The sequence below is a fragment of the Lagenorhynchus albirostris genome, chromosome 5, assembly GCF_949774975.1.
Source record: "Lagenorhynchus albirostris chromosome 5, mLagAlb1.1, whole genome shotgun sequence".
NCBI lineage: Eukaryota > Metazoa > Chordata > Mammalia > Artiodactyla > Delphinidae > Lagenorhynchus > Lagenorhynchus albirostris.
The window spans coordinates 75,672,960-75,687,389 of record NC_083099.1 but is presented as its reverse complement, the minus strand read 5'-3'; the positions used below and the strand labels follow the sequence as shown (position 1 = coordinate 75,687,389).

The 14,430-nt window shown below is 47.7% G+C and overlaps 1 protein-coding gene across 3 annotated transcripts in view; it reads left to right on the top strand.

Moving 5' to 3' along the window:
- LOC132521141 (kalirin-like) overlaps positions 1-14,430 on the top strand; it is a 110,530-nt gene that overhangs the window by 60,849 nt on the left and 35,251 nt on the right. For 2 of the 3 annotated variants that reach the window (XM_060150457.1, XM_060150456.1), the window contains exons 6-15: positions 115-218; positions 400-469; positions 791-877; positions 1,715-1,807; positions 2,560-2,610; positions 3,481-3,558; positions 6,890-7,075; positions 7,447-7,618; positions 11,074-11,312; positions 13,150-13,407. In XM_060150457.1, coding sequence (XP_060006440.1) covers positions 115-218; positions 400-469; positions 791-877; positions 1,715-1,807; positions 2,560-2,610; positions 3,481-3,558; positions 6,890-7,075; positions 7,447-7,618; positions 11,074-11,312; positions 13,150-13,407 — 1,338 coding nt within the window. Of the gene's footprint in view, positions 1-114; positions 219-399; positions 470-790; positions 878-1,714; positions 1,808-2,559; positions 2,611-3,480; positions 3,559-6,889; positions 7,076-7,446; positions 7,619-11,073; positions 11,313-13,149; positions 13,408-14,430 lie in introns of those variants that run through there. The other variant, XM_060150455.1, reaches the window with a different exon arrangement.

Below are 14,430 nucleotides of genomic sequence, written 5' to 3'. Positions count from 1 at the left end.
GCCCTTGGCCGCCTCCTCACACGCATTGGGGGCTTCCACGGGGCTGCAGGGTGGGGCTCGGCCCAGAAAGCCTCCTGTGAAAACGCTTTACTCACCGTTGCCTCCGCCCCGCAGGGCTTCATGAAGAGAATAGAAGAAAAGGGTGTCCCTGAGGACATGCGAGGAAAGGATAAAATCGTGTTTGGAAATATTCACCAGATTTATGATTGGCATAAGGAGTAAGTGCTACGTTGCCCTGAGGATCAGGGGGTCTTGGAATCCAGGACTCTCCTGTCCTCCCCCTGTGTCTGACCTTAGGGGTGGGGTTTGGGGAGAGTCTTGTGTCATTCATCTCACCACTGAGAAACGATACAGTTCTGAAGAATGTGCCTTCCTTCGCTTCTCTCCATCCTTTTACAGTGTTTTCCTGGGTGAACTGGAAAAATGTATCCAGGAGCAAGACAGACTGGCACAGCTCTTTATTAAATATGTGAGTGTTGCCCTGCGGCCCCTCCGCTCCCCCTCCCACCACGCGCATTTGCATGCATTTTACTGTCCCTTCCCTCCTCTGCGCTCCCTTCTCATCCCTCTCTGAGCTGTTGGGGTCTTTTCTCTCTTTCCTGGCAGTTTGGAAGATGGGCTCTTGCCCACTGTGTTTTTCTCCTCTGTCCTTGATATTTAGCCTCCTTGGTGCGGCCCCAGAACATGGGCCGCATCTTTGTCCTTTGTCTCTCCGCCCCTAGACCAGCTTAGCACTCTGAGATGGAGCGCAGGCACAGCCGCCTGAGCGCCTCCCCCTCTGCCTTTGCAGGAGCGGAAACTGCACATCTACGTGTGGTACTGCCAGAATAAGCCGCGCTCCGAGTACATCGTCGCCGAGTACGACGCCTACTTTGAGGTAGGCTGCTCGGGCCTGGCTGAACCGCAGTGTGGGCAAGACGCTCAGGCCGGGACCACCCCATTCACAAACACCGGCCGTCATCCGTCCGCGCGTGGCCCCCTCACGGCACTGTCCATCCCTCAGGACAGGGAGGGCTGCCTCAACAGAGCCGTTAGCTTCTTGGCTAAGTTCTCGTTAGCTCCTCTCCTCTTCTAGAGCCCCCGTCGGCAGAACGACTCTGTAACGCAGAGCCCGCTGCAGAAGCTCCGCTCCCCCTTCCGTGACCCCGGAGCCCACTGCGCCCACGCTCTTCCTCACCGGGCCCTGGAGGCTGCTTGCTGAGGACCCTCAACAAGGGGCTCACAGCACCTTGTGCGTAGCCTCTGCTCCCGTTCCCCGAGGCCCGGCAAGCACCTCAAAGTGTGTGTGCTGCCCCACCCTGGAGGTGTTCATTGTGCTGGAGGAGAGGCAACACCATCACCTGGAAAGAACCCTTGCCTGAGTGTTTGCAGATCTGAGTTGAGGGCCCAGCCCGTAGGCTTGTGGTGTCCCAGGGGAAGCCCTTCATTTCTGACTTGGCCGTGGAGTGGGAAAGAGAACAGAACACCCATGCCAGCTTGTCCCTGGGACTGGGTGTGACAGAGCTTGATAGGTAAGAAGGTGATGGTGAGATGTGCTTTGTCGTTAATAACGAAATGAGCTATTGTGTAGGCAATTCTACCCGTTGCGTGGTTTGAAGATTCTAAACCTTTACTGGCAAACATGAAGACCTGCCGTCCTTGCCCTTGAACCCCTGTCCAGAGCACCCCAATCCTTTGGTTCCTTTTCCCCTGATGTAGCTCCCTTGTGTTCCAGGAGGTGAAACAGGAGATAAATGAAAGGCTGACACTTAGCGACTTCCTTATCAAGCCCATTCAGAGAATAACAAAGTATCAGCTGCTCCTCAAGGTAAGAGGGCTGTGAGCCCCGCCCAGGGCCAGAGCGGGGTCTTCATCAGGCTCTGAGTTAGGGAGCAGGTCAGCTCGAGGCTCTGTCTCCACCACACTAGTTGGGGGCATGTGTGCGTTTTTACCTTTTACCGGCTGGTTATTTGTGTCAGCTTTGCCCCTGCATAAATTGCATGCCTGTTGTTCCTTCCTTAAGGTTGGTGGTTATTTGATTTTCTTTTTTCCAAATCACTTTCTTACGTTGTTGTCATCACTGACTGGCTTGGTACCTTTAAAAACTAAAAAATAATAAGAGCATAAAATCAGAGTGGAATACACAGAGAAAGAAAGGGAAAGGCAAAGCCCTAGGAACCCTAGATGAGTAAAACCTAAAATTTGATTTTTTTACTTTTTAAAATTATTTAGTTTGACTTGTCTTACAGAAATATGAAGCAAATGAGAGATTTGACAGTCCTTTGTCCCTTTCCTCCTTGTCATCATTCCCCTTTTGTCCCTATTCACACACTTTCTCTCCCCTTCACCCCTCCCGCCTTTTTCCCATAGCTCTGAATCTTTGAATAGTCCGGGGGTTTTCTCTGTGTGATTACATCCACCATGACTCACAGCTTCATATCTCAGCTGCTACAAAGCGTTGCCATCTCTGTGGGGAAGGAAAGTCTCCTGGGTGTCATGTTGGTTTTTACGATGCTACGTTTTTTATAGGGCCTTCTTTTCCTAACTGGTTTCACTCTCCCTGCTTCCCCCACTTGCTAGGACTTCCTGAGATACAGCGAGAAGGCTGGTTTGGAGTGTTCTGATATCGAGGTGAGTTTTCTGCTTGTAATGCTGGTGGCTCTTATGGGACAGTTATTGGATGTCTGCCCCTAAAGGGGAAAGATTGGCCCTGGAGGATGGAGAGTCCAGGCTGGCTCCTCTCAGACAGCAAAGAGCCCCTTGCAAACAGCTGCCAGCAGGATGTGTAGTGGCAAGTATTAAGGAGCACGTTGAACGTTTTTTGGGAATCTGGTCCAGGGCCAGACCAGAGCTTAGCCCTGCTCGTGTTCTCCTCGTAGCTCCCAGTGACATGTGGTGCGAAAGGGTGGTATTTTAACCCTCTAACATCCTGCAGAGATTGGGTGTTTCATCGTGCAGCTTTATCCATGAATCCAGGTACTGTTTGAGGCTGACATACAAATTATTCCATTTCCACTCCCTCCCCCGTCCCCGAGGATTACTCCCTAAGTGAAGTCCTTAGAGACAATGTCACCATGGGGATTATTTTAAGCCAGGGAGGTTACAGACCATTCTGGCAGGTTATTTTAGGTTAAAACCTCTAGTATTTCACAAGCGAGGCTAAGCTGTTGCTTCGGCAGCCGGGGAGCAACAAAGAGAAAAAAGAAAATGCAAGAAGGAAAGCAAATGGATAAACAGAAGTGGGAAGGTTAGGAAAAGGATGGGCTGGTAGCATCCTCCCCGCGTGTGCTCACTGATTCACGTGGAGCCCCTGCACGGATGACCAACAGCCCCCAGCTTAGAACAGGAAAGCCCTCCCTCCTCTGAAGTGGACAGCAGAGACCAGTGTCCTTTCCTAGGATCAGGGAGCCCCCAGGAGGCCCCTGGCTTCCAGCATGGAACCGCCGAGCCCCCTTCCCCACTGCTGCTCCCCACCCTGACTGCTGTTGTTCTTTCCCACAGAAAGCAGTGGAGTTAATGTGCCTTGTTCCAAAACGCTGCAACGACATGATGAATCTGGGGCGCCTGCAGGGCTTTGAGGTGAGCCCTTAAGAAGGCTTCTCGGGCTTCCCTGGTGGCGCAGTGGTTGAGAGTCCGCCTGCCGATGCAGGGGACACGGGTTCGTGCCCCGGTCGGGGAAGATCCCACGTGCCGCGGAGCGGCTGGGCCCGTGAGCCATGGCCGCTGAGCCTGCGCGTCCGGAGCCTGTGCTCCTCAACGGGAGAGGCCACAGCAGTGAGAGGCCCGCGTACTGCAAAGAAAAAAAAAAGAAGGCTTAGCCCTCTCCCTTCAGGGCAGCAGGAGCCCAGGCTTCCCTTTGAAGTCCTGTGCGCGTGTTCTCTGCCTCTCTCACTCACCGCGTTTGCCCTTGTGCCCAGGCCCCTCCGGATCACAGGCCTGGAAGGTGCACCTGTTTGGGACCTCCAGTGATAGGGCAGCCAGAGGAAGTCGACCAAGCTGCAGTCAGGATTGCAAGGGGCTTGGAAAGACCCCAGATTCTTTATAGCTATGGACGTGCCGATGACCCCTTCCCTTTTCTTGCTTGCTTGAGAAATGCCGGGAATGTGAGGGAGAACAGGAAGGACTACGTGATGAGAGTAGAACCAGAGGGAAAATGGAACACTTTTTTTCGGAGAGGGTGGTTCTAGTAAACGGGTCTACATAGTGGCTGGCTTTTTAGCTAAATGAATGTTTAAAGCTCTAAAACATCACAGTGCACATTTCTGTTCTTTGACAAGAAGAATCAAGTCTTGGGAGAAACAGCTAGACGTACCCAGGGTTTGGATTTCAACAAATATGCTAGTGTGCTAGGGCTGCCATAACAAAGTACCACAGACTGGGTGGCTTGAACAACAGAAATGTTATCATCTCACATTTCCAGAAGTTAGAAGTCCGAGATCAAAGTGTAGGCAAGGGTGGTTCCTTCTGAGTGCTGTGAGGAAAGGGTCTGTCCAGGCCTCCCTCCTTGGCTTATAGATGGCCGTCTTCATGTTCACATGGCATTCTTCCTGTATTTTCACATCGCCTTCCTTCTGTACATATCTCTGTGTTCAAATTTTCCCTTTTTATAAAGACACCGATCATGTTTGATTAAGGCTCACCATAATGACCTCTCTTTAACTTGATTCCCTTTGTAAAGGCTCTGTCTTTTGATAAGGTCGCATTCTGAGGTGCTGGGGGTTAAGACTTCAACATCCAAATTGGAGAGGGGATTCAATTCAACCCATAACAGTGAACCTTAGAAGAGCAAATTGACTTTCCTGGTTTAAACTTAATAAGTGGCTGTTATTAATTTATATCCACACTTCTAACTAAACATAATCTGTTTTAAATATTAATACGATAAAACTGGAACTGATGCAGTTATTGACTGGTGCTTAGTTGTTGAGCCCCTTAGAGAAAGATGTGGATCTTCTAATCCTGTTTCCCAGTAATCCTGCAAGATTTCATTATTCATTTTTTTCCTCTGGCTAAACTAGAATAAAATAGACATAAGGCAGACTGGTATACGAGTAAAGTTAGGACATGCTATATTCAGGTTTGGGTTAATGAGTTGGATTCATGATGGTCTTGAGCCAAATGCTTCTGTCCTTTTTGCCCTTGCCGCCCATCCTGGTGTCCCTGTCTGATTTCCATTGATTTGTTGTGACCAGGAACTATGTGGAGGGTCCTTTCTGCTGTTCATTTTTTCACAGGTTCTTGTTCTCACAGTAGGCATGAGGCATTCGAGAAGCAGGGTCATGCAGCAGAAATTCACCCCGAGTTCTCACACAGTGTTTCTTTAGCCATGCTAGATGACGTTGTACCTGTTGCCTTGGAATTAGGCCGGATCTGAGCCTATTCTGAACAAAAGTCATTGCTTTTGCTCTTCATTCTTGATGTCCCTGTGTTTTTCTGAGCAGGAGTCTGACTTGGCTTTCTCTTGGTCTCTGGAGGAACTGGCCACTGACAGGAGGAGCAGCATCTGATGTACCTTCTGACCCAAGTCAGACTTCACAGGAACTGTGTTGTGCATGGTCGTGTGTCCACAGAAGGCCACACACAGGAGGGTGGAATTATTTTCTCTTTTAAATCAAGCACCACCATCTCCTTTTTTCATCAAGCCCTAGAGAATATGCTTTGCATTCATTCCTTCAGCTAATTGGGAAGGACCATGAACGTACTTCCATTCCTTCTGAAGTCCGTGGCTTTGGGTCAGGGAGAAGTTAGCCCCTTCCCTTAGATTCTCTCCCTTTTAAATCCTCTAGCTTTCCCTTTGGCATTGACAGGGCTATAACTCATGGGTCAGGCTCTTATGTAATATTAATAGAGCTTTTAGGGCTGGTCACTGGCTTAATATTAACTTTGGACCAGGGTAGAGATGAGCCTGTTTGGCTGCTGACCTGGACAGGGAGGAATCACATCCAAGCAGAGGGCAGGCGTTTCTCAGGAACATGAAAGGAAAGTGGCCTGTGTGTTGGGTAATGTTTGGAACAAGGCATCACATACAGAAAATAGCCCACATTTGCGCTAAAGGGCAAAAGTTGTCACCTGAAAGTACAGTTCAGAGGAGGCCCTCTGGCCACTATCTCAGATGCCAGTGTCTTCTTGTTGCAGGACAGTAGAAAAAGCAATAGCATCCATGAAGACTTGCTGGGTTAGGCCATATTCCCTTTGAAGATGTGACAGTGTTTCTGAAAATCTGGTTAGAACTGGCGAACCAGATAGGCTCCACCTCCTACCCTGAGTGTCAAGTGTCTGGCAACTGGAGGCATTGAAATATAGACACCTGTCGATAGTATCTCAACTGTACCTGCTGATCTGGAGCAGGAGACTAAGACCTCAGAATTTCCCCATCCTGAAATAATAGAAGAGAGGAGCCTGACTCATCTGATTTCTTTTTGTGGTCCGGCCTCCATCACTTCCCTTGGCCCCAGGTTGGTTCTAGGTTCATGGCTAGCACCCCAGGTCCTGGCTGCAAGGGCCAGGCAGGCACACCTCTCAGAGCTCCGAGAACAGAAAGGCTACTTCCAGCTCCAGCATCATCTACTTTCTGTTCTCCTTTTAGTAAAAAAACAAGAGGGGCCAGCATCATTCCCAAACATCTTTTTAGCTAATAATTTTACCTTCCTTCTGGTGTTTTCCTGGAGCTGCTGCTTAGTGGTTCCGTAGCCTCCTTTCCCTTCCCTCCAGGGCCCTGTGTGAACGGGAAGGTGGCCACAGTCTGCCCTCGATGTCTGGGTGGGCCCTGATTCAGTCTCTTACTAGAGCCTGAGGCTTTTGCTGTCAGGTCTGTTGTCCATGTCCCCACAGAGGGAGGTTCTGTGACCTAGAGGGTTGTGGTCATCTCCCTGTCTCTCACTTACTTCACCGCAGCCCTTCTTTCCCTCAGGGCACCCTGACCGCTCAGGGCAAGCTGCTGCAGCAGGATACGTTCTACGTGATTGAGCTGGATGCCGGCATGCAGTCGCGGACCAAGGAGAGGCGTGTGTTCCTCTTTGAGCAAATTGTCATCTTCAGTGAACTGCTCAGGAAGGGATCCCTCACCCCAGGCTACATGTTCAAAAGGAGCATCAAGGTGAGGATCCGGGTGGGGATGAGAAGGGGCAAAGAAGAGTCACACTGGGGAAGCCACTTGCCTAAGACAGAGACACTGGCAAGAGTGACGATCCAGAACGTTGAAGACCTTTCGGCCTAGTAACCTTCGGGATTGAAGGTTGATTATCTGTGAGAAAAAGTGACAGGCTCGGTGCCAGTCTCTAACATGATCCTGCAGGTTCTCCAAGATCATGTCGTTCACTCAAAGACAGAAACCCAAGTATTTAAGCTGTTAGATTCAGGGCACAATTTTGGAAACATTTCCTGAAATAAAAACTTTGAGGAACTGTAATATGTTGTTGATTTTTAAAAACTGCTTAGTATGGAAAGGATCACCTTGGTTTCTTCCAGATGAATTACTTGGTCCTGGAGGAGAACGTGGACAGTGACCCCTGCAAGTTTGCACTCATGAACAGGGAGACTTCGGAGAGGGTCATCCTGCAAGCCGCCAACGCTGATATCCAGCAGGCCTGGGTGCAGGACATCAACCAAGTCTTAGAAACACAGCGAGACTTCTTAAATGGTGAGTACCGGGTCTGGCTTCTTGCCGGGCCATTTTCAGGGGACCCCACACCTCTGAACCTCCTTGGGTCTGGGCTCCTGGTGAGTTATGAGCCCCGATCACATTTATATGCATTCCAACTTTGTAGTTTTCAGAAACACTTCGTGTAGAATTCTTCTGAACCCGAATGCACAAGTGGGCAGATGGGGCATGATAAAGAAGGCCATCTTTCCAAAAGAAGAAATAATCTCTTGCAGCCTTGACATAGAGGATGTGCCTTGTGCCACCATTACCAGCTGGTAGTAATTGGGGCAAAAGTCTGAAATGGGCACATCCTCTTTGTCTCAGGGGCCAGCTATCAATGACGTGTGTTTTTCCATTTAGTAGCTAATGGCTGGTAATCTCAGAGGTTCTCCAGTGCTATCTAGAGATAACTGGCAGTTTGGCAGATCAGCTCAAATCCCCTCTTTGCTCCCAACAGAGGTGATTGCTAACTCTAAATTTCAGTAATACCTTGAAACTTCCCAAAACAAACTATCAATTACACAGAGAATGAAGCTCTCTGTGGACCTGAAGGAGTACTGTATGGCCATATGTGCTCCCATGTTTACACATACATGTCCACCCTTGGGTGTGTCACCTTTTCTAGTCTAGAATCTGGTCTCTTTTCAAATGACGCAAATAGGACACTTGCTGGGTGTTATCACGGAACTCAGTGCTGTGGGGATGGATCTTGGGCAAGTCACGATGTTTCTCTGGGCCTCAGTGGGCTTTTTTTGTGAAAGACCTATTCTGCAGCACTGAAGCAGGAAAATGTGGCACACCTCCCAGAGAGAGCGTCATTCTCTGCGTAATTGACAGTTTGTTCTGGGAAGTTTCAAGGTATTACTGAAATTTAGAGTTAGCAGTCACCTCTGTTGGGAGCAAAGGGGAATTTGAGTTGGTCTGCCAAACCCCAGGGTATCTCCAGATAACACTAGAGAGCCTTGTGAGATTACCAGGTATCAGTTGTACTCCATGGTAAGGGATTTAACACAGTTATGTTTCTTTTAAAACAAATCAAAAGAGATTATGGAGCAGAATGCCTTGCCTTTTGAAGCTAGAACACGAGACTTCAAAGCAGTTACACACTTACACGGAGAGTATTTGGGGGCCATGCCCCAGGTCCCCCGACTGTAGAACAGTTTGGTGAAAAAAACTAAACTAAGTGATCTCTAGGGTTCTTTCTCACTCTAAAGAGTCTAAAATTAAACACCAGCCCAGTCCTGAGGGATAGTAATGAAAGCTGTATATAATTCACAGTTTTTGAGTATACAACATTGAATTAATGCTTCTATGGATAAAATAATTTTAAGCAAAAACATGTGCATGTATAAAATACATTCATTAAATTGATTCTTTTGGGAATTTCTGATAGATTCCAAGCTGGAATGAGGTTTTTAAGTTCATCAATTCAGGACAAAAGAAAAATAAGGTAGGACAATAAGTTGAAACCGGAAATGATTGAGTAACAAGAATGGCTCCCATATATGGAGTCCTTTCTCTGTGCGAGGCATGATGCAAAGCATTTCACATGTGTTACCACACTTAATCCTCACATCAGTGTGGAAAGCTAAGTAATACCATCCTGTATTTTTCAGGTGAGGAAAAGGAGGCTCAGGGAGGTTAAGAAACCGGTCCAAAGTCACAAAAACAGTAGGTGCTAAAACAAGAACTGGAACCCAGAACTGTATAACTTGTATAACTTAAAATTAGGCTCTAACCCCCAAACTGCAGTATAGTTGCTAGTGGTAGGGCACACATTTGTCTATGAGTTCCCCAGCAAACAAAGCAAAAACACAGGACCAGGTATAAGACACCGTATCCCTCAGCCAGATGCAAACCCTACCTGAAGATGCACAGCTTTCCTGGTCCTAAGACCTAAGTTATGCAGACGGAGGCCCTCGAAGAGCACAGACTTCCTGTGCAGCTTAGTTAAGAAGACATACTATTTTCAAACACTTTAGCGTAGTTATTGCGTACAATCAATACCCCACTTCCATGAGATGGGTAATGATTCGTCAGATCAGTTTGCTACGGCCTGCTTCACAGCTGTCTGCTATCTGCTTCAAACTTGGAGCAGTACTTCTTCGGGCATAGTCAGTTATCCAGACTTGTACATGGTTCCTAGAGACCTTTTGCCTAATTATAGTGAATTATGGAGTTATTAATGAACTAGATCCTCTATACCTAAATATTTAATGCTCTCCAGGAGAAAGGCTGAGGCCTGGCAGCAGCCTATTCAGCACTTTGACACACTCAGAAGACAAGGATGTGACGATGGACTGGGGCCAGGCTTTTGCTTGTAGACACACATGCAGGCACCTCAGAGCCAACCTTTCCCTCCTGAGACCTCAAATAGAAAGGAAGTGTGGACTATATGTTGAGTCCTCTTAAAGTATATACCTATTACTAGGGAAATATCCTTATAATGGAAAGTTCTCTGGGCCCCAGCTGTTAACCCAATTAAATATTTGTTACAGTGAACACTGACAGAAACAGCATAATCGGGCCTGCCTTGAAGTCAGTGTTACAGAATTTGACCTGTATGGCTTTTCCCTGGCTGTACCTCTTTGGTACTAAGACCTTGGAACTTTATCATCTTTAACTCAGGGAAACAAAGCTTACCTCTTTCCTTTCAAAGCAGAGTTCCCCTGACCACCACTTCTCCCAGCCTCCAAACCCAAGTTACCCTGGCTCCTTGCCATCTTTTCCCATCTAGGCTGTGTCAACCTCAGCTCCCTCTGGAGCGCTTGCCGCACCGCACCCCTTCCGCGTTCCCATGGCTCTGCTCAGGTCCGGCCTCTCCCCTTCACTATCTCACGGCTCTTAATCAGCCTGGCCAATCCCTCCCCTCACCCGCTGCAAGGTTAACATTCTTCAGGTGTACTCTGGTGCACCTGCACTGAAAACATGAACGTTGCCTTAATTCAGTCACTTTTCATGAACTTCAGAATTAAATCCAGACTCATTCACCTGCTTTCCAGATCTTTCACATCCTGGCACCTCCAACTTCCCTTACCTGTCTCATCTCCTTCCTCCACAGAGACCCATGGCTCTGTGCTCCAGGGAATCTGACTCCATCCTCTTGCCCAGACCCACTTCCCATTTGCTTCCACCCTGCAGAGCCTGCATGTCAGGGCCTGATGGCTGGCAGTTTCTGAAGCTCTTTACTACCACCCTACCCATCCCTGTGTCCACCCGCGCACACACGTACTACAGAGCCCTCTCTCCCTCCTTTTGCACCATTTCGGTTTTGCACTTTCATCATTTAGACAAAACTAAGAATAGTTCTCGGTAGATGATACATTCTTTAAAAACAGGGTAGTATCTTCGTCACGTATCCTCACTCTGCCTCACACAAAGCCTGACCTCTTAAGCCTCCAAAGCTTATGGGATTTCCAAAGCTGAGAGTAATGGTCTGCTTTTCCCTGCAGCCCTACAGTCGCCCATTGAATATCAGCGGAAAGAAAGGAACACAGCTGTGATGAGGTCCCAGCCTGCCAGGGTTCCCCAAGCCAGCCCCAGGCCTTACTCCTCCATCCCCGTGGGCTCCGAGAAGCCCCCAAAGGGCTCCAGCTGTAACCCACCTCTGCCACCCCTGAAGATATCTACCTCCAATGGCAGTTCGGGGTTTGACTACCACCAGGCTGGGGACAAGTTTGAGGCCAGCAAGGTAAGTGACAGCCCACTACTGCCAGCCGCACCACTCTGAGGGTACAGCCTCTGGGCTTACTTTATAAAGTAGCATCTTTTTATGCTGATCATTTTAGCAGGAAGGGCCCACTAAATACAGCCTAATCTCAATGATTTCTCTTTCTTCCCCTGCAAATTGAGTGAGTTAAACCAGTTCCCTACCTCTCCACTACCCTCCTCCCCCGCCGTCCAGATACTCTGTGTTAAAGGGCTGTCGTCATCTGCAGAAACACTATACAAATATGGTAATGTTGGAGTGGCAATTATGATTTGTAGCAAATAGAGGAGTTGTGGTGTGGATCATCTAAAAGTCACAGCTCTAGGGTTTGACATCTTGAAGAGATTGCCCTTTCTAACGATGAGCTGCTGAAGCGAGCTCACGCCCATTGGCTGAAGCAGCAAGAGGATGTTGCCCATCAGTGTGTGAATGGGGGAAGTTAGCCTTGGATTAGACTAGCCAAGATAATCCACAATTCAAACATCGCCATGAGGAGAGTCATCAGTGTAACTGCAGATCCAGTCTACACGGCTGTTTTGACCCCACCAGGTAGGAGGAATGACAATGAATGGCAAAAGTGCTAGATCCCGAGTCAGGCGATCTGGTTTCTGTTCCAAATTATGCAGCTCAGAACTTTGCGACTTGCCCTAGAACCTCCGCAGTTTACGTAATCTCATCAGGCCTGTTTCCTCTAGAGCTCAATGGGTCTGTGAATGGGAACATCTGCATTTTTTACCTACATGTTCCCACCTTACAGTTTTATTTTTCTTACCCATATTATTAGATGATGTTGTGTTTTTTTTTTTTTTTTTTTGCCATGCCACACAACTTCCAGAATCTTAGATCCCCGACCAGGGATTGAACCCAGGCCATGGCAGTGAAACCGCCAAGTCCTAACCACTGGACCGCCAGGGAACTCCTCATTTTTATTTTTTAATTAACTATTAATGTCTAAGTTCAGTTCTGTGTAAGAGGAACTATACTGACCTATTTTATCACATCAGCTGGAAATTATTTTTTCATCTTAAAAATCCCCTGCCCTTGTGAATAATTTGAAGTCCCATTAACTCACTGAAGAATTTCTGGCTCTCACCATGCTCTGTGAGGCAGCCAGGCATCTGTGGAAGTTACAAGTCTGTCTAGAAGCAGCTTCCCTGGTGCAGAGTCCTGTGCAAAGGTCATGGAGGCAGGACCCTTCATATTAATGAATACAGGGGGACTGGAGTTCTCTTCCCACAGGAGTCGGGTCAGCGTAGGTCATGGCCTTGCCTTTGAATTGGGCAAATGTCTCATTGTTACTCCTGTCTCAAGGAGGGTCAGAATGTAGAGTAAGACCAATGCTTTTTCAAAAGGAAGAAAAACATGTATCAAAGAGTCTGTGTTCTTTTCTTTGGGGGATGGTGACCACTGACCTGACCTTTGCCCTGACCTCACTCTGCCCAGGTGCTTACGTATCCCTGTGTCTGTGCCACACGCTTCCTTCCAGCTGGAGGATGCTAGTGAGAAGATGCATGCTAAGGAGGGACTCCCAGGTGGAAGGCGTGTTTATACCTTTACCTAAGGCTGGGCAGTATCTCCACCTTTTCACCCTCACTTATAATATTAATGAGACATTTTCATTATAAATTTTTCATTATAAATAAAATACATTTTCAGAGCCCGTTTATGAATATAATTCCATTTCTCAAGATAATCTTCTGCCTGCCATTTACCCTGCTAGCGGGAGGGCTGACTTTCAACCACACATTAGGATGCAGAGCAAGCCCATGTGAACCAGCCTTCCTGTGTCTGTGTCCCTCTTGCCCTTGTCTCCTGGCAGAGCGACCTGGGAGGCTGCAACGGGGTCTCATCCATGGCCGTGATCAAAGATTACTATGCACTGAAGGAGAACGAAATCTGTGTGAGCCAAGGTGAGGTGGTCCAGGTCCTTGCCATCAACCAGCAGAACATGTGCCTGGTGTACCAGCCCGCCAGCGACCACTCCCCCGCCGCCGAGGGCTGGGTCCCGGGCAACATCCTGGCACCCCTCACCAAAGCCACAGCAGCCGCAGAAAATAGTGACGGGAGCATCAAGTAAGTGCCTCGTTGGCTTCCCCGGGAGAGGAGTATGTGGATTAAAAAAAAATTCAAAACAAAGAACACAAAAATGCAAACACACGGTAGGGAATTACCGCTGCTTATTCTCGACAGCGCCACCAGCACCAAGGTTTGAGCACTGGAACCACACGCAGCAGGGGGCAACCGGGCTGGAGTGTTCCGATTTTTTTTTTTTTTTTTTTTTTTTTTTGGTGGTGGTGGTAACAGTGATGGTGTTTCTTTCCTTTTCATTTGTCATTTTCTGTTTGTTTTTTTTTCTTTTCTCCCCCCCCCCTTGTTAAGAAAAGAACCCTACTGAAACCCTAGGGGACAAAAGGCATGCCTCCTGTTGCTCCATTTGACCCACCACAGGATTCACTGGACTGGACTTCTATTTATATTGTATTAAGTTACTGATATATATATATTTTTTTTTTTTTTGATTGACACCAAAAGATTACCTTAGCACAAATGCCAGACCTGTATAGGTCAGAGGCCTGCTGCTTCTCCCAGGAGAGAGGGAACTTTTTGGTTGTCTATGGCAATTCCTCTGTACAGATTGTAACTTTTTTTTTTTTTGACTTTCCCCCTCCCCTGTCACTTTAATATATGTTCATGGTCATTTGTAAGATATTTCTTTTCCTTATTTTGGTTGCGAAGACCCTTCCAAACACATTCCTGTATAAAGTATTTTGCACTATTTAAAGAAACCCATATGGATGAGGTCAGGCTGTGCAATATAATGGAGAGTCACAATGTTCATCATTGTACCTGTAATGTAACGAATAATTTTAAATGTACTATTTTAAATATGTAAAATAAATTTTCACTGCGAGCATGTTTTAATGAGGTTAAAGACTAGTTGACCCTTTTTCCTCAGTGCACTATTCTGGGACTTCGAAATGTACAAACGATTCTTCTTCTTTTTTCTTTAAGAGTTGGTTGAATGCATTGGCAGTTCTTTCCTACACAAGAAGTGCCTTTGTGGCCAGAGGTCCAACCCTAGCCTTCCCTTCTAAGCAGC